The 21,058-nt window shown below is 38.4% G+C and overlaps 1 protein-coding gene across 1 annotated transcript; it reads left to right on the forward strand.

The window, feature by feature from the left end:
- The first annotated feature begins 1,271 nt into the window (after positions 1 to 1,271).
- Positions 1,272 to 19,160, forward strand: CMTM6 (CKLF like MARVEL transmembrane domain containing 6). Its single transcript, XM_019727739.2, has 4 exons — positions 1,272 to 1,520; positions 9,877 to 10,053; positions 13,963 to 14,061; positions 16,615 to 19,160. The coding sequence occupies exons 1-4, from the start codon at positions 1,383 to 1,385 to the stop codon at positions 16,747 to 16,749; spliced, it is 549 nt and encodes a 182-aa protein (XP_019583298.1). The 5' UTR covers positions 1,272 to 1,382; the 3' UTR covers positions 16,750 to 19,160.
- Positions 19,161 to 21,058: the final 1,898 nt, after the last annotated feature.

Here is a 21,058-nt window from a genome sequence, read left to right on the forward strand (position 1 = left end):
TTTATTTTGAAAAGTTTTTTTTATTTTATTCATTTATTTATTTTTTTATTTTGAAAAGTTCACACAGAAAAGATGAAATAATTATACAGTGGACACCCATACACTATACCTTAAACAGGTTACTACAGTTGCTTTATCACAAGTCTATTCTTTTATCCATCTCTCTATTCATCAACCCATCTTATTTTTTTGGATGAATTTCAAAGTAAATTTCAGACAGCAGTAGTGTCTAATCTGGGTGGTGATTTGAAGAATAACAGGACAGTGAATCTTTGTAGCCCTGCTGAAAACACAGTGGCCTCATTTTATTGGACAGGATGGGTGGCTGCTTGGCCTTGGCAGGACATTTATTTAGAATGCAATTAATCAAAGAAGGATAGTGTGGGCTGGCTGTAGACAGCTCCCGCAAAGTAGTATCTACTTGTCTCTATTCATTTGAATGGGAGCTTTGTTTTGTTATGAAGAAGAAAGGGAGGTTTGGAGAAGAGATAAAGGCAGAAGCAGATGGCAGCAGTAACCCCTCCCCTCTTCCATGGGTTTTGAGTCCCTAATGGAGAGATGGGTTAGAGGCTGAGGTTTGCTTGTTTAGTGGTTAGTAGCAAGATTTCAAGTCAGACTGCCTAGGTCTGCATTCTAGCTGACCCTGGCTCTTTGAACTGGGATATGATCCTCAGCCTCTTGGCCTCGTTTTTTTCATCTGTGGAATGAAAGTAATGATAGTACCTACATTATATTGTGGAGAAAATGTGTGTGCCTGACATGTAACTCAATCAACTTCAGTTGCTAAAATATAATTACATTCCTTGATGAGTTTCCTTAAGTTCACACAAAATTAACATTATGTGACTAGCAGCTGAACAAGGGGCCAGTCAACTAAATGATGCTGACAAGTAAACCTGAAAGGAATTAAGAGAGATGCAGAAGGTAGCAAGTCTCAAAGTTCTTCCAGACAACCCTCTGCACTTAAAATGCCATCCAGTTTCTTCCCCTGCTCTGCAAGTCCCCTACGTTATCTGGCCTCTGCCCGCATGTCCAGTTTCACGTCCTTTCCTTGTCCCTTGCTTAGCCCAAGCCACACCAGCCTTTGGTTTCAGAATCAGCCAAGCTCCTCTGGTCCTTAGCACATTTGTACTTTCTGTTCCTTTGCGTGAAAGTCTCTCCCCAAATCTTCATATGGCGTGAGATGAGGTGAGACTGTCCTATGGGAGGCAGGGGGCGGGGCAAAGGAAGAGGCGGGGCTATAGCGGAGGCGGGGCAGGGCGGAGTTGGCCGGAAGTCGGGGCAGAGGCCCAGGAAGTGCCAGCCCCACCCGTGTGGACTTGTGCGGTCGGTGAAATCCCCATCGCCAGCTCTCTGATCGCTGTGTTCCTGGGTCCTGGGCGATGGAGAACGGAGCGGTCTACAGGCCCACCACGGAGGTACACCCAGGCACTGCCAGGGACCCCCGGAGCCGCCTCGCAGCCTGCTGCTTCCTGGGCCGGCTCAAGTGGCCCCGGCGAACGCTCAAAATCTTGCAGTTGGTGAGTCCGGGCCAGGGATGGGAGTCTGGCTCCTGGGCCATCAGCCCGTGGATTTGGGAGGCTGCCGCGCCGCCTCTCCTCAACCTGGTTGTTCAGGAAGCGGTGGTTTCCACACCCCCGGTTCCTTCCCTCTCCGCCTGGGGCGGGGGGCGTTACCCTCCGCCTCCCACCTCTGCCGCCGGGCGGCCACTCATCCCCAAGTCCCTGCCTGGCTGAGTCCCCGAAGGCGACCTAGGGCCACCGAGCATGTTAGGCAGGTCCAGGAAATGCGTCGGAGGAGACCTAAGGGAGACACCTAGACTTATTTCATTCACTCTTCTGTAGCCCTTTGCGTCTCTTCTCAAGGCTGTCACGTACTCTGCGTTGTTATCTCCCGAGTGCCTGTATTTAGACGACGAAGTGCTTTTTGTTTATCTTTTTCTGGTGCTTGCGGCTTTCCTGGTGCGAGCCCATGGGGACAGTTTAATTTGGTGGACTGAGTCTTCCGATACCTTTTGCGGCGTTAAGATGTGTTGTCCAGTACATTGCCTCCCAAAAGTTATATGTTGATTGGAAAAGAACTATTTCTGAATGGGCATGTGTGTGGGAAGTAACGAAGTCAAAAGGACAGCGCTGTGTGTTTGTGTGCAGGCAGCAAAACTAGGGCATGGTATTTTCAATTTCGTTGAGTTTCAGTTTACTTTTTGGGCAGTGAAGGTACCTTAACCCATTAGTGAAAATATCAAAACATCTTTGAGATTTAAATTTTAACTCAATTCACACACACATATTAAGCTCCTATATTCTGTTTTAAACCAGCAATGAGCAACAGATGCTGCAAGATGAAAAATGAGACTGCTTGGAATGTTTATGGGTTGGTTTTTTTTTTTTTTTTTTTTTTTAAACCATCCCCAGTAAAAATAGCCAGTTGGTTTCCTTAGGGAAGAACTTAATTTCTTAGAACTTAGATAACCGGAACTAATATTCTTAGAACTCAGATGACCTACTTTTATTGAATAGAAAAACAGCAGTCAGGAAACTGGCACTACTTTTAAGCCACCAAATGCACATCTGGGAATAACTGGGAAATCACTTGGAGGCAAGTGGCAATGTAGCCGGTGGAACCCAAGAGGGTCTGGCTGTCTCTCCAGCCTCCTTTTAGGTAGTTCCACACTGGCAGTCTGTAGGCTCTTATCAAACATCAGGGACTCCCTCTTGCCATTGTTCCTTCTGCCCTTCCTCTTGTCAGCTCTCACAAGGCTTAGATTTCAGCAGTTTCTCTGCTGTTGCCCATTACATCTCCTATTTTCAGTTGCTTTTATCTTTCCTTCCTAATCAGAAATGGCAGAGCTAAAGTAAAATGTCTCATTACCTTATTTATAGCTTAGTAAACTATATAGTTCCTTCTCTTCAGAATTGAATACAACCAGAAATTTGGTGGTAGACTTTACTTGGACTCAGAGAAGAGGGGCAGATGAATTTGCCTTGCCAGGTTGTTAGGCTTGTTCTCCATCATCCATGAGGATAAAGAGGGAAAGAATAAAAACTAATGTCTCTTCTTGAAATCTGTTTATTTGTTTATGAGGAACTTGTGATGTTATAGGAATGCTTTCTTCAATATAGTTTTGAAAAACATTTTTCATTATTGCCTTTCATTTTGGTGGTTGTCTTTTTGTTCCTGCTTTGTCTGTTTTAATAATGTCTTAACTTTCACAACAGTATATTATAGGAGTTACCCAGAAAGTCCCAACGAACTTATATATGAAATAAATTAAAACTGGCATGCAGCCTGGGGCAACAGGCAAGTCTTCTTTGACTCACTCAAATTCTGCCTTTAGGTTGTCTTACTTTAGATGACTTATTTTAAAAAATTAAACTGGGGCCGGCCCAGTGGCTCAGGCGGTTAGAGCTCCATGCTCCTAACTCCAAAGGCTGCCGGTTCAATTCCCACATGGGCCAGTGGGCTCTCAACCACAAGGTTGCCGGTTCAACTCCTTGAGTACTGCAAGGGATGGTGGGCTCCGTCCCCTGCAACTTGAACACAGCACATTGAGCTGAACACAGCACATTGAGCTGAGTTGCCTCCTGGATGGCTCAGTTGGTTGGAGCATGGGCTCTCAACTACAAGGTTGCTGGTTCAACTCCCGCAAAGGATGGTGGGCTGCGCCCCCTGCAACTAGCAGCGGCAACGGCAACTGGACCTGGAGCTGAGCTGCACCCTCTACAACTAAGACTGAAAGGACAACAACTTGAAGCTGAACGGCACCCTGCACAAAGATTGAAAGGACAACAACTCGACTTGGAAAAAAAAGACCTGGAAGTGTACACACTGTTCCCCAATAAAGTCCTGTTCCCCTTCCCCACTAAAAAATCTTTAAAAAAAAAAAATTTAATCGAATCTCAGAGCTCCAGTAAGGAAACAACTGTATTGGAAAAACTCATAATTAGAACAGGAGGTACTTGAACAGGGGACCTGCAAGCCCTATGACGTTTTATTCAAAATGTGCATTTCTGTCTTTGGGTAGGTTATTTTGGACCCATACATCTTATCAGATTCTCAAAGACCCCAAAAGAGAAAAGAACCTTACTCTAAACTTAAAAACCAGACATTGTGTACTTAGGAAATTCTTAGATTAGAATCCTAAGATGTTGAATTGGATTTCCTCTGAGGTTCTTTCCACTCTTAAGATATTTACAAATCTCTGAGGCTCTATGGGGTGTGCTGGTACAGAGCTGAACACCAAAGGAATAAAGAGGGGAGCCTGCAAACACAGAAGGGGAGGTGAGAGATTGAAGAGCATTTACTAGCTCCAGTTAAATGTAGGTAACTGAGTTACAGCCTCTTGGAGTTGTATAGCTGCGTTTACCATTCAGGTTCAACCTTAATTTTGTCAAAGGTTTGTCCAAAACATAAGCACCTTCACTTCTATCTACCCTTCCAGAGCTGAAGAGGAAATAAAGGTTCATCTAGGAATTCAGTGTAAGGAGTCACTGCAGTCCTAAATTTATGCAGTCAGTTTATTACCAGTTTATTCTATCCTTAGATTGGTCCTTATGCCCATGTATTTTATGTTGTGAGGGTTGTTATTGCTACTTTTGAGGGAGTCTGTTTTTGTTTTAAGGGGAGAATTACATGTTTGCTGTCGTTATATGTTCCTATGCATTTAGCAATCTAATTCCTTGCTAGTAAGCTGGTGCAATGATCTAAATATGTGTAATATTCTCTCTGCAACAAGCTGACATTGTGTTTATGGTACCAGCTAAATATCCTGATGGCACAGGGTACTGTGATTATAGTGACTCTTCCAGCAAGCAGTTTGATTTAGAATTCACTAGTGATTTAAACTTATTAAATTATAAATAATGTTATTCTGTAAGTGCTAAGAAGCAAATCCTGTAGAAGCAGTTTATCTTATATTGGTGCTCTTTTCATTATTTAAATGTGAAAATTGATAGGTACTAAACTGAAATGCTCCAGTTTTACCTTGAGGAAGATCCCTGTCCGCAAACTTTATCATTGAACCTTTTTGGAGAGTAAATGTTTGCCTAAGGCAAGGGAAGCCTAGCCTGCCTTTCAGCCTGACAGATTTGTTTACTTAATCCTTACTTATGACTACAATTGTCTGCTTACCAAAACACACACACACACACACACACGATTAAAATAAGCCCCACTATAGCCCTCACACTCCCCAGCTCACTGTTTAACAGTTTGAAGGAGGTTTACTTGCTTTTCAAAGGAGTTTTCCCTTCCCGTCACTGGCACGGCTTTCCCTCCCTGTGGCTAGCTGCTGTCTTCCTCCTACTCCTGAACTGTGGTATTCCATTCCTTCAGGCCCCACCCAGTCCTCTGCTCCTCTGTCTTCTAACCAACTACACCAGGCGGGCACTTCCTCTTGTCTTTGTTGAGAAGTCCCTACTCCCTTTCATGAGCATCACATAACCACACCCAGCACCTTAACCATCTTTCTCGTCACTCCCCATCCAGTTAGGTCGCTTGTCTTATCCCTTTTGGGCTTACTGTGGGAATTACTGCTTTCATGAACCTGTTCTTTTCTTGTCGCTCTCCCGGAATGCCCTCTGCCTGTCCAGATCCTGGGTGTCTCTTGGCTCTGATTGGAGTCTTGCTTTTCCACTCATCCTTCTCCAGCTATTTTTAGTCCAGGTGGATCTGAACATTTTCCTGCGAGTTCCTGAACTTAGATATAATGAACGCTCAACTATGAAGTACAAAATATATTGTGTTCTTGTTGTTTCTCGTACATTGATTTTGTTGCTCTAACATTACATGTTCCTATGCATATGATAGCGCTGCATACATGATACTCAAATACACTTCATTTTTTAATTGAAGTATAATTGACATATAACACTATATTAGTTTCAGGTATACAACATAATGATTCAGTGTTTGTATATATTGTGAAATGATCACTTCATTTTGCACTACAGACTGTAGAGTGCTGTGGGAGATTATAAAGGAAGCTTAGTAGCATTAGAAATAGGGAGTCAGGAGAAAATTTTGTTCTGCATATAGCTTGTAGTGCAGATTTCTTGCCTTTATCTGAGAGTAGGAACTGGTAAATGTCCAAACTTGATATTGTACCCCCTCAGTCTCTTAGGATGCTCATGCAGAACCTGCCTTTTAAGGTTAGTAAGAGTGATTCCTATTAAACAAGTTTGGAGCAGGATTTGTACTTACTTGACATTGATTGCTTCTGGCTCAACTGGATCCTGCCCCTTTCTTAGTGAGAATAGATAAGCAGTCTGTATTAATACTACAGATAAGATTTTTGTTTTGGTTCATATAGCCTACACAGATGAGTGTTCAGGGTAATCTAATTATTATAACAAGAATGGTTCAGGATCAACTATCCTCAAACCCCAATTGGAGTTTTAGGCTGATACCTTCTCACAGTTAATTGACTTGTATACTGAGGTATATTTTGCACACTTCTCATAGAGAAACTCGTAAAACTTGGACAAGATTTAACAAAGAGGCAAGAAAAAGGCAAATGGAATATGAGACATTTAATATTTTATTATACTCTAGTCATGTAAAAACTTATCCTGTAATTATAATTATAGGAGACTAAGGAAATTCCCTTACACAGTGACCTTCCGGCATTTGTCTTGGTGTGTCACTTTATATCCTGTGGTTTCATGATTGGGAATGCCTCACCTAGCGGCTGTCTGAAGGAAGTTTGGTATATACTGGAATATTTGATGCTTCACTAATAGGAAATCATACCAGTAGGATCCGTTTTCATCTTTATATAGATTCTTTTCGTTAGTGGGGATATATGAATTTTGGGGGTCAAAATTCCTTAGGCTTAGATGCCAATTTAGATTTCACCTTTTTTAAAAAAAACTTTTATTTTGAAATAATTATAGATTCACAGGAACTTGCAAAAAAAAAAATGTACAGGGAGGTCCTGTGCATGCATGTGCGCATGTGTGTGTTTATTTCTATGCAGTTTTATCACGTGTGTCATAATTTTATCATCACCATTAATTTGTTCTCCATCTCTAATTTTTATTTGAGGAATGCTATGTAAATGGAAACATGCAGTATATAAGCTTTTCAAATTGGATTTTTTTCATTGCATAATACTCTGGAGATTCATCTAGGTTGTTGCATGTATCAGGTTTGTCCCTTTTTATTACTAAGGAGCAATCCATAGCTATGAACATTGCAGGAATGCAATTGCTGGGTTGTGTGGCAGTTACATGCCCAGTTTTTTAAGAAACTGCTAAGCTCTTTTCTAGAGAGGCTGTACCATTGACCTCTTTTGTATGAAAATGTTTTGTAGAATAAAATTTTTATTATATATTAGGTCGGTGCAAAAATTGCAGTTTTTGCAATTTTTAGCCTTTTAAACCCCAATTACTTTTGCACTAACTTAATAGTATGAAATGTATCTGTTGATTTTGTAGTAATCTTGCTGCCCTTAATATATCTGGTTGTTTCTACTGACTTGGGTGAGAAGGCATTTCTCAGCAGGCTTTGACTTGGGTCATCAGTTATTTTGGTGGTTTTAACTCTCAGAAGGAAACTCCCTCTGCTTCCACAAAACCCACACAAACTGCCCAAGTGAAACTCTCTTCACTCTCTTCCCTCCTACTTCTAGAGAAGAGTTAGCCCCAAACCTGAGCTCTGAATCCTACCTTCAGGGAACCTCTTTTCTTCCTTTCTTTAGACCCACTCATCTTACTGGTTTCTGCCTAAGCATTTAAACACACGTGCGCAGTTCTTTCCCGTCTTGAAATTCCCTTCCGTTTGACCTCATCCATTACTACTCTATCTGGCCCCTCTTTTGACACCACACCTCTGACCTATGCTGTCTCTATTCCACTGCCTCTTTTTCCTCTCACTTCCCGATATGCTGTACTGTAATCTAAGCTTCCCTACCTGACTACACTGAATTTGTCTTGCTGATATCACCAGCAACCTTGCAGCTCAGTCTAAAGTAAGTATTTCAGTGCCCTTCTTACCTGACCCCTAAGAACCTAATTAGCATTCTGCACTCTTGATTACTTGCTCTTCATAGAAGTACTGTTTTCTTGGTCTCCTTCACCTTGGACTGCTGCTCTTAATTGTCCTTTGCTGGTGTTTCCTCTTCTGCATATCCCTTAAATCTTGGGGTCCGTCAGAGTTCTGCACAAGGCCAACTTTCCTCATCCTGGGTGATCTTTTTGGCTGACTCCCACAGCTTTATCTGCACCATAGACCTCTCCCCTGAGCTCCCGACCCATAAACCCATTTGCCTCTTAGACATCTCCACCTAACTCCAGACCCCTCACACACAGCATATGTAAAACTGAATTTAGTCTCTCCCTGACACGCTTGCCTCTTAAAAAGAAAAAACAAACAAACACACAACAAAACCTCTTCTTTCTGTAGTGAAGCACCACTATGTTAACACCACATATACAACAGTGGGGGCACTGTTAAAACCCATTTGCATGTAATTGAACTGCTGAATCAACCGGAGTTAATCATTCTCCATACCGTGCAAACAAGCATTCTGTCCGACCCATGCCCGCCTGTCACCTGCAGCCACGGCCAAGGAGGCCCCTCTGGGGCACTTATCACTCTTCCCTCTACCATCAGTTAACTTGTGTTATTCCCATAATGGTTTATACTAATTATACTTTTTATGGTGGAACATTTAGTTAAATATTACGCAGACTCAAATTGAGTCTGAAAAGGAACTGTTTCTATGAAAACTAAATTGGATGCTTTGGAAAGATAAAGAAATAAGTTACTATGTGCTGTAAGTAAGAGCAAGGCAACTGTGAAAGGCTAGTAAAATTAGTCCAACTCTAGAAAGGTTCTGTACTCTGTGTCCAAGATCTTGCTCCACTTCAGATAACATAATTCTGGAAGTGGTAGTCATACATGATAAAAGTGATTAATGCAGAAAACACGATGTGGAATTCCAACCGGTAGGCTCATACTCAAAGAAATGACCCACTTCAAATGACTGAATAAACGTGCTTTTCTGTGTTAAGTTAAAATGTTTAAGTGTATATGTATTATCCTGTTTCCCACTCTATTTGTATTCATCCTGTCTCATAAGGGCACCTACTTCATCTTTCCCTGATTAGCCTTTCTCCTTCTCTGTGACTGTCACCTGGGCACTCTCTTTTCCCTGATTTCCTATATCAGCTTCCCAACTGGATGTCTGTCCCAAGTTTTGCCCTTCCTCCAGCCCCTTCTCCATATTATAGCTAGTGAGAACTACCAAAAGCACAAACCTGATCATGTCACCCTTTGCTTTAAAACCCTTAAAATCCAGATTCCTTAAACCACTTAAAGAGGACAGTTACATCTGGCCTCTGCTTACCTCTCTAGTCTCTAATCATTTTTGTACTGCCACCCCCTGCCCTCAAACTGGACCCTTTAGCCACAGTGACTCAACCACTTGCTTTCACCGTTCAGTTGTGGGTTTGGGATGTATGTGTGTGCATTGGGGTAGGAGGGTGCCATGCTCTCACCTCTACGTCTTTGTATGCACCACTTCTCTGCCTGGAACGTCTTTCACTGAGTTTAACCCCCCAAACTGACTCTTCTGTCCTTTGGGTCTCAGCTTTCTTTTAGGGAGCCTTTCCTGACCCCCAAGTTGAATGCCTCTTCTGTGTTCCTTTGTAACAACACCCTGTATTTCCCCTATTCTATAGAACATGGTAGTTAATTGTGTACCTATATTCCCTTCCAGGCAACCAGACTGTAAGTTCTGTGTAGACCAGCCATTCAATCATCTTGTTGGCCGTAGTCTCCACTTTATAAATATTTGAGTGAACAGATGATGTTTTCGGAATACTGTAGGTTTCACTGAAAAACACTTAGTAAAATGTTTTGTTTCTTTTGTAGTTGCTGTCTCTGCTGGCCTTTGTCTGTGAAGAAGTTGTATCACAGTGCACTTTGTGTGGAGGACTTTACTTCTTTGAGTTTGTAAGTTGCAGTGCCTTTCTTCTGAGCCTCCTGATGCTGGTCGTGTACTTCACTCCAGTTTATGACAGAGTTGATGCCGTGAAAGTCAAGTTATCGGTAAGCATGGAAAAAACATAATCCCTGTGTTAAGAACCTCACTATTTAGGAATCTTGTAGAGTTTTATTACTCAAAGTAGTAACACTTTCCAGATTCAGTAACATGAGAAGATTCTGCCTGTAAGCAACTCAGTTTTCCCTGCCAAATGGGAGGATAAGGGGAAAGTGAAATTAGAATGAAAGTGACAAACACTACCCATAGTTTATAGTTACTGGTGGTTTAATCTGATGCACATTAGATATTTTTTTAAAACCTAGGATTTTTGTTACTTTTGATTTCTCACATTTCAGAATGTCACTCATTGGTCCTACAGTTATTCACTGTGTACCTGTTCTATGCTAGGCGTCTTCTAGACACTACAGATGGAGTAATGAACTAACATGCTGTATTTCTGGAGCGTAATGTAAACAGCATGTAATTCTTCCTATTTTGTTTTGATTTTATTATGAAAAAAGTTGTCTGTAAGTGAATTGAGAGGGCATTTATTAGCGATGCGTAACTTTCTAAAGGCTTAGTCTGCTGACCCTGTGTTTTTATTTGAGTACAGCATAGATTTGTGAGATGACAGATGAGCTTACTCACATAGGTACTGTATTTAAGGAGGATAAGCTCTTAACTATTAAGAACAAGAGACAATAGGATAAATATAAAGCAGTAAGATTAGGATTTTTAATTAATGAGAAGCCAGCATTGCCTCATATATTGATTATACACCTAAGATATTTGTTTACTGTTTTCTATCCACATCCTTGTGCCTCTTACGTTTTGTGCCGTAGGAATCTATTACCTTCTTTCAAAATAATTATTTTAGGTTTAAATGTTCTTTTTAAAAAGTTGATAACAATTAAGAAATAACTTTGAAAACCAGGTAGAGTCTGAATCAGCTCCATCAAGTCTGTGATGAGCTCATACATGCAGTTCTGGCTCTGGCCAGAGTGTGACCATTTTGTCACCGTACTGACAATAGCTGCTGTCAGTGCTCACTGTGTGTCAGCTCCTTGATGTGCTGTGATTAGAAGCCTCACACCTTTATGCTCCATTTTTCTGTTGAGGACTCTTAGGTTCAGGGTAGTTAAATAACTTGTCCAAAGTTACGCAGATAGGGTAAAAAGAAACTGAGATCTGACCCCAGGGAAGCCCTCACACTCTGCGTTCTATCGCGTGGCCTAACCAGACTCTTACGAGCACCAGTGCCCAAGCAACTCTGGATGCTGTCATGGCAAATAGCATCACCACAGGCATCGCTATGTAACAACGGCAACAATAGGACTCATTCATTTTATGAAATACTTCTAAAAAGAGGATGCAGAGAGAATACCTTAGAATTTTTGTTCATTATATTTATAATCTTTGAAAAGTCTTCTTTTTTACAGATAAGTACATGGTAAGATTTGGACAAAGAAAACATTCACTAGTGTCTGAGTTAATTGATTTGTAGTTTGAATGTGTAAAATTGTATTTGAAACATTAAAGATTAAAATCATTTGTTTGTTTCCTATCTCTCAATAGCAAAACAGTATCAGTAGCCATAAGAATGTTTCAAGAAATGTTTGGTTTTTGCTTTAGTGCTACATCAGTGTTTAAGAACATTGATCTTTTTGACAAACAATATTATAATATTTTCCAGTTTAGTGTAATGGTTAAACAAAATGTAAAACATTTATTACATCAAACTAGAGCATTTGAAAAGTTAGTTTTGAGTAAATACTGATTTAAAAATACTAAGAACAAAAGAAATAAGTCATTGTATCTTAAAACAGCTTTTGTAAATATTTTACTATATTTCTTTAGCGTTTTTTATTTCTGTTACTAGGTAATTAAAATTTTAAATAGTTGTAATCAGATATATATATATATATATATATATATATATATATATATATATATATATATATATATATATATATACATATATATATATATATATATATATATATATATATATATAAAGCAGATACACACACACACACACACACACACACACACACGGAGGTACCAAAAAATATACACATTTTCAGAGATGTTATGTATTACTTTTCGAAGTTGAATTGAATTATGGTAGCGACATGCAGTATGATGTTTGCTGAAAAGATGGTGTTAATCAAATGAATGCTCGCGTCACCACACGACAGGCAGGACTGTCTGTTTTTTGGCACCCCCGGTGTATATTGTGCTTTTCACCTAACATCGTAAGGATTTCATGTTTAATGGTTTAAAACTCACTTTCACTGTGTGCATATTAATGTACTTAAATTTTAAATATACTTTTATGTAAAAGTGGTTTCTCTGTTCTAGAGAAAATGTTTTGAGTGTGTGTGGTGTGATAGCGTCTAGGGTGGAATGATAATCTTTTACAAGAAAGAATCTTTTCTGTTTTTTGCTGTTGTGGGTGAGATTCTATCAAGAATAACAATAGCCACTATTTATGGGAGATTTACTAAGTGCCTGGCACTGATCTAAGCACTTATTCCATGAGTTGACACTAATCTTTAGAATCACCTTATGAAGAAGGTACTCTTATTACCCCCATTTTGCAGATGAAGAGACAAAGGTGCACAGATGTTAAGTAACTAATTCAGCTATAGAGCTAAGAAGTAGTATAACTGGGATTTGAACTCAGGTCATTTGGCTCTAGAACCCTACATTATTCTGTCTCAAAGTGATTGCCTTGTTTAAACACCTCCTTAAAGGTACTCCAAATATTAGTAAATAGTTTTTTACATATATACATATATACGTATATGTGTGTGTGTGTGTGTGTGTGTGTGTGTGTATGTGTATGTGTATATATGTATATATGTATATATATGTAGCAGATTTGAAATAATATTCAAAGGAATAGAAAAAACAAAGTATGGCAGAAAAACACCTCTTTTAGAAAACCTCTTAAATTATTTATAAATGTTAAGTGAATGATTAACAGTGGTATAGGAATTATGTGTTGGATAGTTTTATCGATATTAGGTTTAGTAGAGACTGCATTTCAGCAAGTTCAGACAGCACCAGACCTAAAACACTTTGGAGTGGCTCGCGCTTACAATTTTCTCCTCTGAATCAAGCATGGCAAGCCCTGTTTTCAGTTGGCATATGAGAGAGAGCATTATGAGGTAATGCCTTAGAGAGCACTTGGGAACCCATGAAGAGCTTCAGCTTTGTAAGCTGCATTATGATGAGATATGGAAGCTTTTAAGGTAGTAGCTAGCTTGTCATACAAGCTCATTGTGGGTTACCCACTTGGAACATTTGGAAGTAATATGTTACTCCAGAAAGTTTAAATGTCTGAAAAAACATACTGTTGGCATAATTTTATTTAGTTAATGATAGGTGGTTCTCTTTTTTTCCTTTATTTTATATTCTTTATTTTTTTTTTATGGTTACTATTTTTTTGTAGTTCTTTTTTTTCAGGTGTATAAAACAACATAATGATTGGGTGGTTCTTTTGAGTCTCTCTTTTCCAAAGTGCTTTCAAAGCACCAAAGTACTCTCAGAGAAGCCATCCTAACAGAATGCTTGGAAAGGGAAGAAAAATGCTTTTTTTTTGCTGAAAGTAAGATAGGATTTAATAAATGCTTTAGCTTGATAATTGTAATATGTTCTAGAGAGAAACACACACACACACACACACACACACACACACACCACCTTTTGGGGAATTGTTTTTATGAAAAGATTATTTTGTGATGTACTCTCTGTAATGCCCTGTGCAAAGGGTGGATAGGGTTCCTTTATAGGGTATTTATCGAATGCCAGGGTTATTGAAAAGTTAGAAGTCAAAGTATGTAAATTTGGTTTGTGTGAAGGAAAAAAAAGTTTAAGTCACTGAAGTTTTTTAAAAACTAAAACATTTGTTTCCATCAACCTAACCATACTGTCTGTATTCCTTATGTGTTTTATATACACGTGTATAGGACTTTTATATTACTGTGGCGATAGCATGTGTGTTTTTGTTGGCGTCCATCATTTTCGTTTCTACACATGACAAGACTTCAGCTGAAGTGGCTGCAATTGTAAGTGCTTTGTATTTTTATCTTTGCTTATTTTTCCTTCATTAGAAATATGAAATCTGGAAAGGACTTAACAAGTTATACAATATGGGAGAATAGTTTGTCTTTTAACTTATTTTTTAGCATAATTTTGAGTAGAAGACCTAAAAGCAAATAATGATAGCTTTAAATATGGTAGCTTTAAAAATCTAGGACCTGTCTTTAGAATTTGAGTTTTGTTAACAAAAACCCACTTACTCTACATATGAACGTGTTATTGCTAGTGAAAGTGGTAGAATTGATTTTATTATCTTACATATGCTGTTCTAGATGTAGAGAATAACAGGAGAAATGATCCCAAAATTGAGCCTAATAAAAGAGAAGGATAAGTAAATGTTTTTATCTGAAATCCTGGGCAGGGGGCAGATTTTTTTAGAATTCTAACTATTTTGGATTTTAGAAAGGTCATACTATATATATACTTTATTACACCGTACTTTCAAAGGGGCTGGGTAGCGTTTTGTTATCCCGCATATTAATATTTATGAAGCATATGAATATTCACAGTAAAAGGGATGTTTCTACTTTGTGTCGATTTTGAGCCAAATAAATTATGAAAACTTTGAATTTTTGGAGCTTTTTGGGGTTTCAGAATTGTAAATGAAGGCTCATAGACCTGAGTTGGTAGCAGTGTTGTGAAGGTGTGACTAACAACAGGGGAGCAAATCCTCTTGCAGGTCAGCGGGTTTCCAGTTGATCCTTTGTTCATGACAAAATTAAGTTGTAATTAATTGAGTTGTGAGCTCATAGATCATTAAAACTACTTTTTATGATAGAACAACTTAAAAGAAGTTTGAGTTGCATAGCTATAATCTATCTACCTATCACAGTTTCTTAGCACTTAATATGTGTAAAAACAAAACAGAAATAAAATTAATGCTGAACCATGACTCATTCTAGCAATCTTTATCCATGGATACATGAACCAAACCAATTGAAAGAAGAGAAAACCAAAGTTTTAATAGAGTCTATGGTTAATTTCAGTTTATATACATATTTTTGTCGCAGAGGAGTATGATAGGGTGATCAGGAAAATATTTTCAAGTGTACATATATATATTACTATAAAATGCTGCGGAGGAAGTGAAATGGAAGTTGAGAACAGTTGAGTACAGGGGGAAAAAAAGCATGGCATGAAAATCCCAAGTGTTAAAAAAGAGCTTATTTATGTATTTTAATTAGATGATATGTTAGATTGTTATGTTATTAACATAACGTTATGTTAGTATTTAGATTTCATTGGCTATATTTAAGAGTGACTGGTATTAATAGTTTAAAAACTCATTTATAATATGCTGGAAATTACCTTTTGCAACTCTTTAAATTATGAAAAATTCTGTAGAATCAAATGAGTAAGGGAGTCCATTTTCAAGAAAATTTTGTGAAATATGTGAGCCAAAGATCTGGAAGATCATCCATCTGGATTATTTGGCACAGAGGGCCCTACCTACATGGACTGGAACTCTCTGAGGTGATCAGAAATGGCTTCACAGACAAGGTGACGTCTGGTCTACCTTTAAAGTATTGAATCAGTTTGCCAGACCAATAAGGGGGAAGATGCCGTCAGGGGAGAAGAGAGTTGGGTTTTGGGGGTAGGATTAACAAATTTAGGTTGAATGTGTTGGGGACAACAAGGTAAATTAATGAATTTGGAGCTCAGTTTGCTTTACAGTGAAATGAAGCAGAATGCACATTCTTTAGGGTGGAGGGGTTGAGTGTGAAGGGTCAAGAGATTATAGCAGACTACAACAAAGGCTTAAAAATTATGGAGATGCAGTGTTAGCGTTGGAAGGGAGTTTAACCATTATCTACCGGTACATCAATTTTTACTTTTTACAGAATGCTTCTTTGGTCCCATTTCTTTAAGGGTTTTGCTAGTGAGGAAGTTAAATTTGAACCATGGTCTTCTGTTTTTTAACAAAACTCTCAGAATATTTGATGTTAGAAGAGTACAATGAGGAAGTGATTTAAGGAAGAGGAAGTAGGTGGTGACGTCATGTTGCTGTGTCATTAGAGTGTGACAATTAACTGGAAAATATTTGTTTAGGTAATTTGACCTAAAAGTATCTTTAACATAGAATTTCTGTTTTGATAGTAATAACTTTTTCCAGTTTTACCGAGGCTCCGCTGCCTACTCACATAGGTCTGTTATCTCATCTGTAGATCATTCTAACCATTGCTAATAATCCTGTGTATTGTATCATTTTGTAGGATTTTCATTTTTCATCTATTAACCTTAGTTTCATGGATTGGCACCTCAAACATACACATGTACATGTAAGACAGGATATTTGTATTTTGTGAGACTAATAACCATTATTCTGGAACTTTTTTTTTTGTAACTTCCTTCCATTTTTTGATAGAAAAATTATTTTACCACTGAAGTTAAGAATAATGTGTATAAGATAAAACTGATGAATCGTCTTGTTTGTATGAAACACTCTCAAAGCCAAGTAGAAAATGTGAAATTCTATTCCAGAATTCCTCATATAACTTTTCCCCCTTTTTCCTCCTCAGGTGTTCGGATTTCTAGCAAGTTTTATGTTCCTGGGTGACTTTTTCATTATGCTCTATGAAAAACGACAGGAGTCGCAGCTGACAAAACCTGAGACTGCCGTTGGGACAGGGGCCCTTGAACCACTTAATGCTTAAAGACTCTAGGGAGCAGGTGTTACATAAGTTAGTGACTACGTGGTACCTGAGCCCTGGAAGAAGCTCTTGTACAATGTGTGTAACTGTTAAACCACTTCTTTTGAAGAGCAAGGGGAGGGGCAGGACTGTGTGTCAGTCACCACAGATTAAGTTGGAGGGTTTTTGTTTTTTAATTTTTTTTTATAACGGTTAAAACTTGTGTCAAATGAAGTGGTTTCTTTTCTTTTTTTTAATTTAATTTTTGTTTTTTGAGGTGAGGGCAATTGTTTCTTTAAATCACAGCTCAAACAATGATAAATTTGTCTGTCACTATTACTAGACTTAGCTTTCAAACTGTGCTTTATACACTGCATGATTAATAAGTTTATCCATTTAGAAATTGTTTCATTTTTACTGTAATTTGCTTAACGATGAGATTTTTTGATGATCAGATAAAATTTAATGTGTATTTAAATTTTTAAAGTCAATATTTAAAATGTTCGTCTAGGTTTTTTCCATAAAATATAATAATACCCAGGTTTCACTATATCTCACTAAGCCTTAAAATTATATTGTAACAATTTGGGATAACTATTATTAATTCTTTTATAACCTAACAGAAAATGTATGGGAGATTTTGCTATTTTATGTATATAAAAGCAGCAACAATCATCAACCCCATTTTTATGCTGCACTTTGATTGTTGATCGAGTAAAAAAAAATAAAAAGACTTTTAGATAACAGAAAAGTGGAAGAAACTGATACACGCCTAAGGACCAAAGATAAGAAAGATACCCTTTTTGTGCAATATAGTGAAATTATAAAAGCAGGCTTCAACCACTTAACAAATGCCTGAGTTCATACTGTGAGTTAGGACATGGTCCATTCTCCTATTGGCATATGGTCTTTTCTACTGAAATTAATACAGCTCTGCAGGTCCTTTTCAAGTGTTTTCTTTGGAGTCAGTCATCTTTTCAAAACCCCAGCCTTTGATTTTCCATGTATTTGAGATACTCCCTTTTCTATCTCCTTATCAGAATGGTCCACACACTCGCTACGTCATTATCTGGCAAAGTTGGGACCTCTGCCTCTCTTTCTTGTTGGCGGTTGTCTTTCGATGGTCCAGAATCTTGGGCCTTTTTTCTTGCATAGAGTGTTAGCAGAATCTTTAGGGTTTTTGTTTCCAGAGGCACTGCTCTAGTTTTCCTTTGGAGGAGACCTTCTTAAGAAAGTGAATATCTAGAGAATCTTGCCCAGATTAATACTGTTGATGGTGTAAGGGAGTAGTCAAACCATTCTCAAGAGACACTTCATAACCAGTTCTGATAATTTCTTGTCCTCCCCCTAGATTTTTGACTCAAGATTCTGGTGTTCAGCAATGAGCCCATGTGTCAGGTCCTTCAGGACTTCGGTGGAGGTCTCCTGGGCTAGGCATGCTAGGTTTTCTATCTGAAAGAGTGGAATCATGTTTCCAGTGAGGTAGTTTAGTGACCCCATCTTTTTGTATCAGAGTTTGGATGCTAGTGGTGATGCTACCACTGCCTGTTTGGGAGATAATGAAACTGATCATGGATGCTGTTTTTACTGGGCGTACCATCTAAGATGGAGGGAATAGCCTGGGTCTTGAGTTCAAGAATAAAGACTGGTTCAAAGGTAACCAAGTTATGGTAGGCACGTTCTGGAATTTCACATCAAACTGTACCATTGCCATTTTGAATATCATCTAGACTTCGCTGGGATTCGCAGCAAACCGCCTAGGGTAACTCGGTCCCCACCCATGCATTGGGTGTAGTTGAGTTTGATGGCCACGTCCTCAGCTGGCCTCCCACGCACAGCGTGTTTGCACTTATCGTAAGCTCTCGTGGTTGTGAGGTTTCACTTCCATTTGCTTCATTGGTGTAGAAGTGGGCCTCTTAGCTGGCCTCTTAATCCTTTCCTTTTCAGAAAGATAATATATTCCCTGGCATTTTTGGTCATTCTGGAACCTTTCTTACATTGTTTTTTCAGGGGACCCATGACTGATTAGCCTCCCTCTTCTATTGTAGAAGGAATTAGGAGTAAAACGACCATTGTGGTAAATAAAAAGTTCAAGGAGAACTTGGGACCAAAACCACTGTTACATACAGAAAGAGGCAAACTCAATAAACTCAAATTTAAAATAATTTTAACATCTGTGGAAAGTTTAATGTTATATTTTATACAAATGAACTGTTTAGGTGGTTCTTAACAATAAGAGAAATGCACTTATAATACAGAAATTTTACAATTACTATACTTAAATTATAGTCTGTTTGGAGACTGGGAAATGTATTTTTACATTGTTTATAGCCAATCACTTTTGTATTTATAAATTTAAATCCTGTGGGTCTTTTTTTATCTCTCTCAATGTCAAATTTTGTAGTCATCTTTTTAAATAAATCTCTTATTACTCATACCTGTGTAGTTGTTTAATTATTACAGAAGCATGATATTTAGAGGAAAGCTTTCTCCAGAGTTCCAGGAATTGGATTTACAACCACGGTGAATACCTATTTGGAATGCTGGACTCTGGTTCTGCCCAGGTGTGGGGCATGGGTAGCAAATAAATAAATTCAGTTCCTACCCATGGGCTGCCCCTCTTGTTGGAAAGTTGGAATACACATTCAAACAATTTTAGGGAGCCATGGATGAAGAGTTATAAAGGAATGTTTATGGACTAAACGCCTTTACATACTTTCAAAGAAGCACATTTAGACTGTCCATCACCTTTCTTAATGAGGCTAACAATGCTAATAACAAAATAGGCACATTCTCCTTAGGACTGTTCAATAATTGGGAAAGTGTGAAGCAAACCTAGGGTGGTTCTGGTAAAGCTATGACTATTTGTGTAGTTTGCAAAATTCCTGCCTCCAGCCTGTATGAGAATAACAAGGTCTTTATAGTCATCAAGAACTCACTGGAATTTGTACATTCTTCAGAGTTTTGTGTTTTGTTGTGATAAAGAGCATTGTATCAATATGCAGTTGACTGCAAGGAGCAGAAAACCTAATTAAGTGGGTCTTAAACATTAAGGAAAATTCATTGCACAAGAAGTCTTGGTAGAGCAATTCAGTGATTGGTAAATTCAGTGGCTTCGTGGTATCCTCAGAGACCCAGTTCTTTTCCATCTTTTTCTGCCCGCCCGTCTTCTGCTCTGAGTGTTGGCCCTCAGGCTTGACCCTTCCTGTGTAGCAAAGTGGTGGCGGCATCTCCAGGCATCTTCTGCTTACACAACAACATCCATAGGCTAGAGAGGAGATTTGTTTATTCTTCTATGTCTCTAAAGTGGTCCTTTTTTACAGAAGTCCCTTGGTGGACTTCACCTCCTTGCTTACGAGAAGACATTAAATGCCTATTTCTAAATCACTTATTGACATAGAGAATGGAAGTACTGTAATTGGCTGAAACTAATTCAGATTCCTCCCCTTAGGTTGTGAATACCCTTTGAAGCAGACAGTCTTCTGATACCTGAACAACACTGATTTTGTTAGCAAGAAAAAGGGCCATTGGGTTGAGGATTAAAAGGGTCTGTCATAGCGTGTTAAAGATTGTACCCCAGCTAGGAGAAATAAAATTCCCAGTTCCAGATTTTTTTTTCTTCTGTAGGCCTGACTACTCCAAAACAATTAAAAATAGAAAAACTAACAGTTTTATTTTTTAGACTAAATTCTATAAGTACTGTATATCATAGAAAATCGGTTTAATAAAGGTGGGAAGTATTGTTCTTGCCTTGATATCTTTGCATTTGGTTACTTTTAATTTTTATAACATGTCAAGCGCTGGAAATACAGAGGATGACAACACCTGTTGTAGACCCCACCCAGCTTTAGTAGATCATAACATTTTAACATATTTGCTTTAAGGATCCTTGTTTAAAAAAGAAAATGAAGTTAAACTTTTAAAGTACTCCCACCTCTAATCTTATTTGCTTTCCTTTTCTAGAGGTAAACACTATTTTGAATTTGGTAGGTATCTTTCCTGTCTGTTTTTATTGTCCCTGTTACATATACAGGTGTATCTAAACAATTGCATGGTGTCTGTGCTATATGTATCCTTTCATCGCTTTTTCAGTCAGTATTTTGAAATGTTCCTTGTACGTGTTATTCTAGTTCATTCCCTTTAAGTGCTATTTGGTGTTCCATAGTCTGAATACACCACAATGGACTTCTCATGCCCCTGCTGATGGAAAAGCTTTAATATGATTTTTTTTTTGGCCATTTCAACGAATGTTACAGTGAAAAAGCATACTTGAAAATCTCATGCACATGTGCGAGAGTTTATTTGTTGAGTGTGTACTTAGAAATAAAATGAT

This window comes from Rhinolophus sinicus, linkage group LG10 (assembly GCF_036562045.2).
Source record: "Rhinolophus sinicus isolate RSC01 linkage group LG10, ASM3656204v1, whole genome shotgun sequence".
NCBI classification, from domain to species: Eukaryota; Metazoa; Chordata; class Mammalia; order Chiroptera; family Rhinolophidae; genus Rhinolophus; species Rhinolophus sinicus.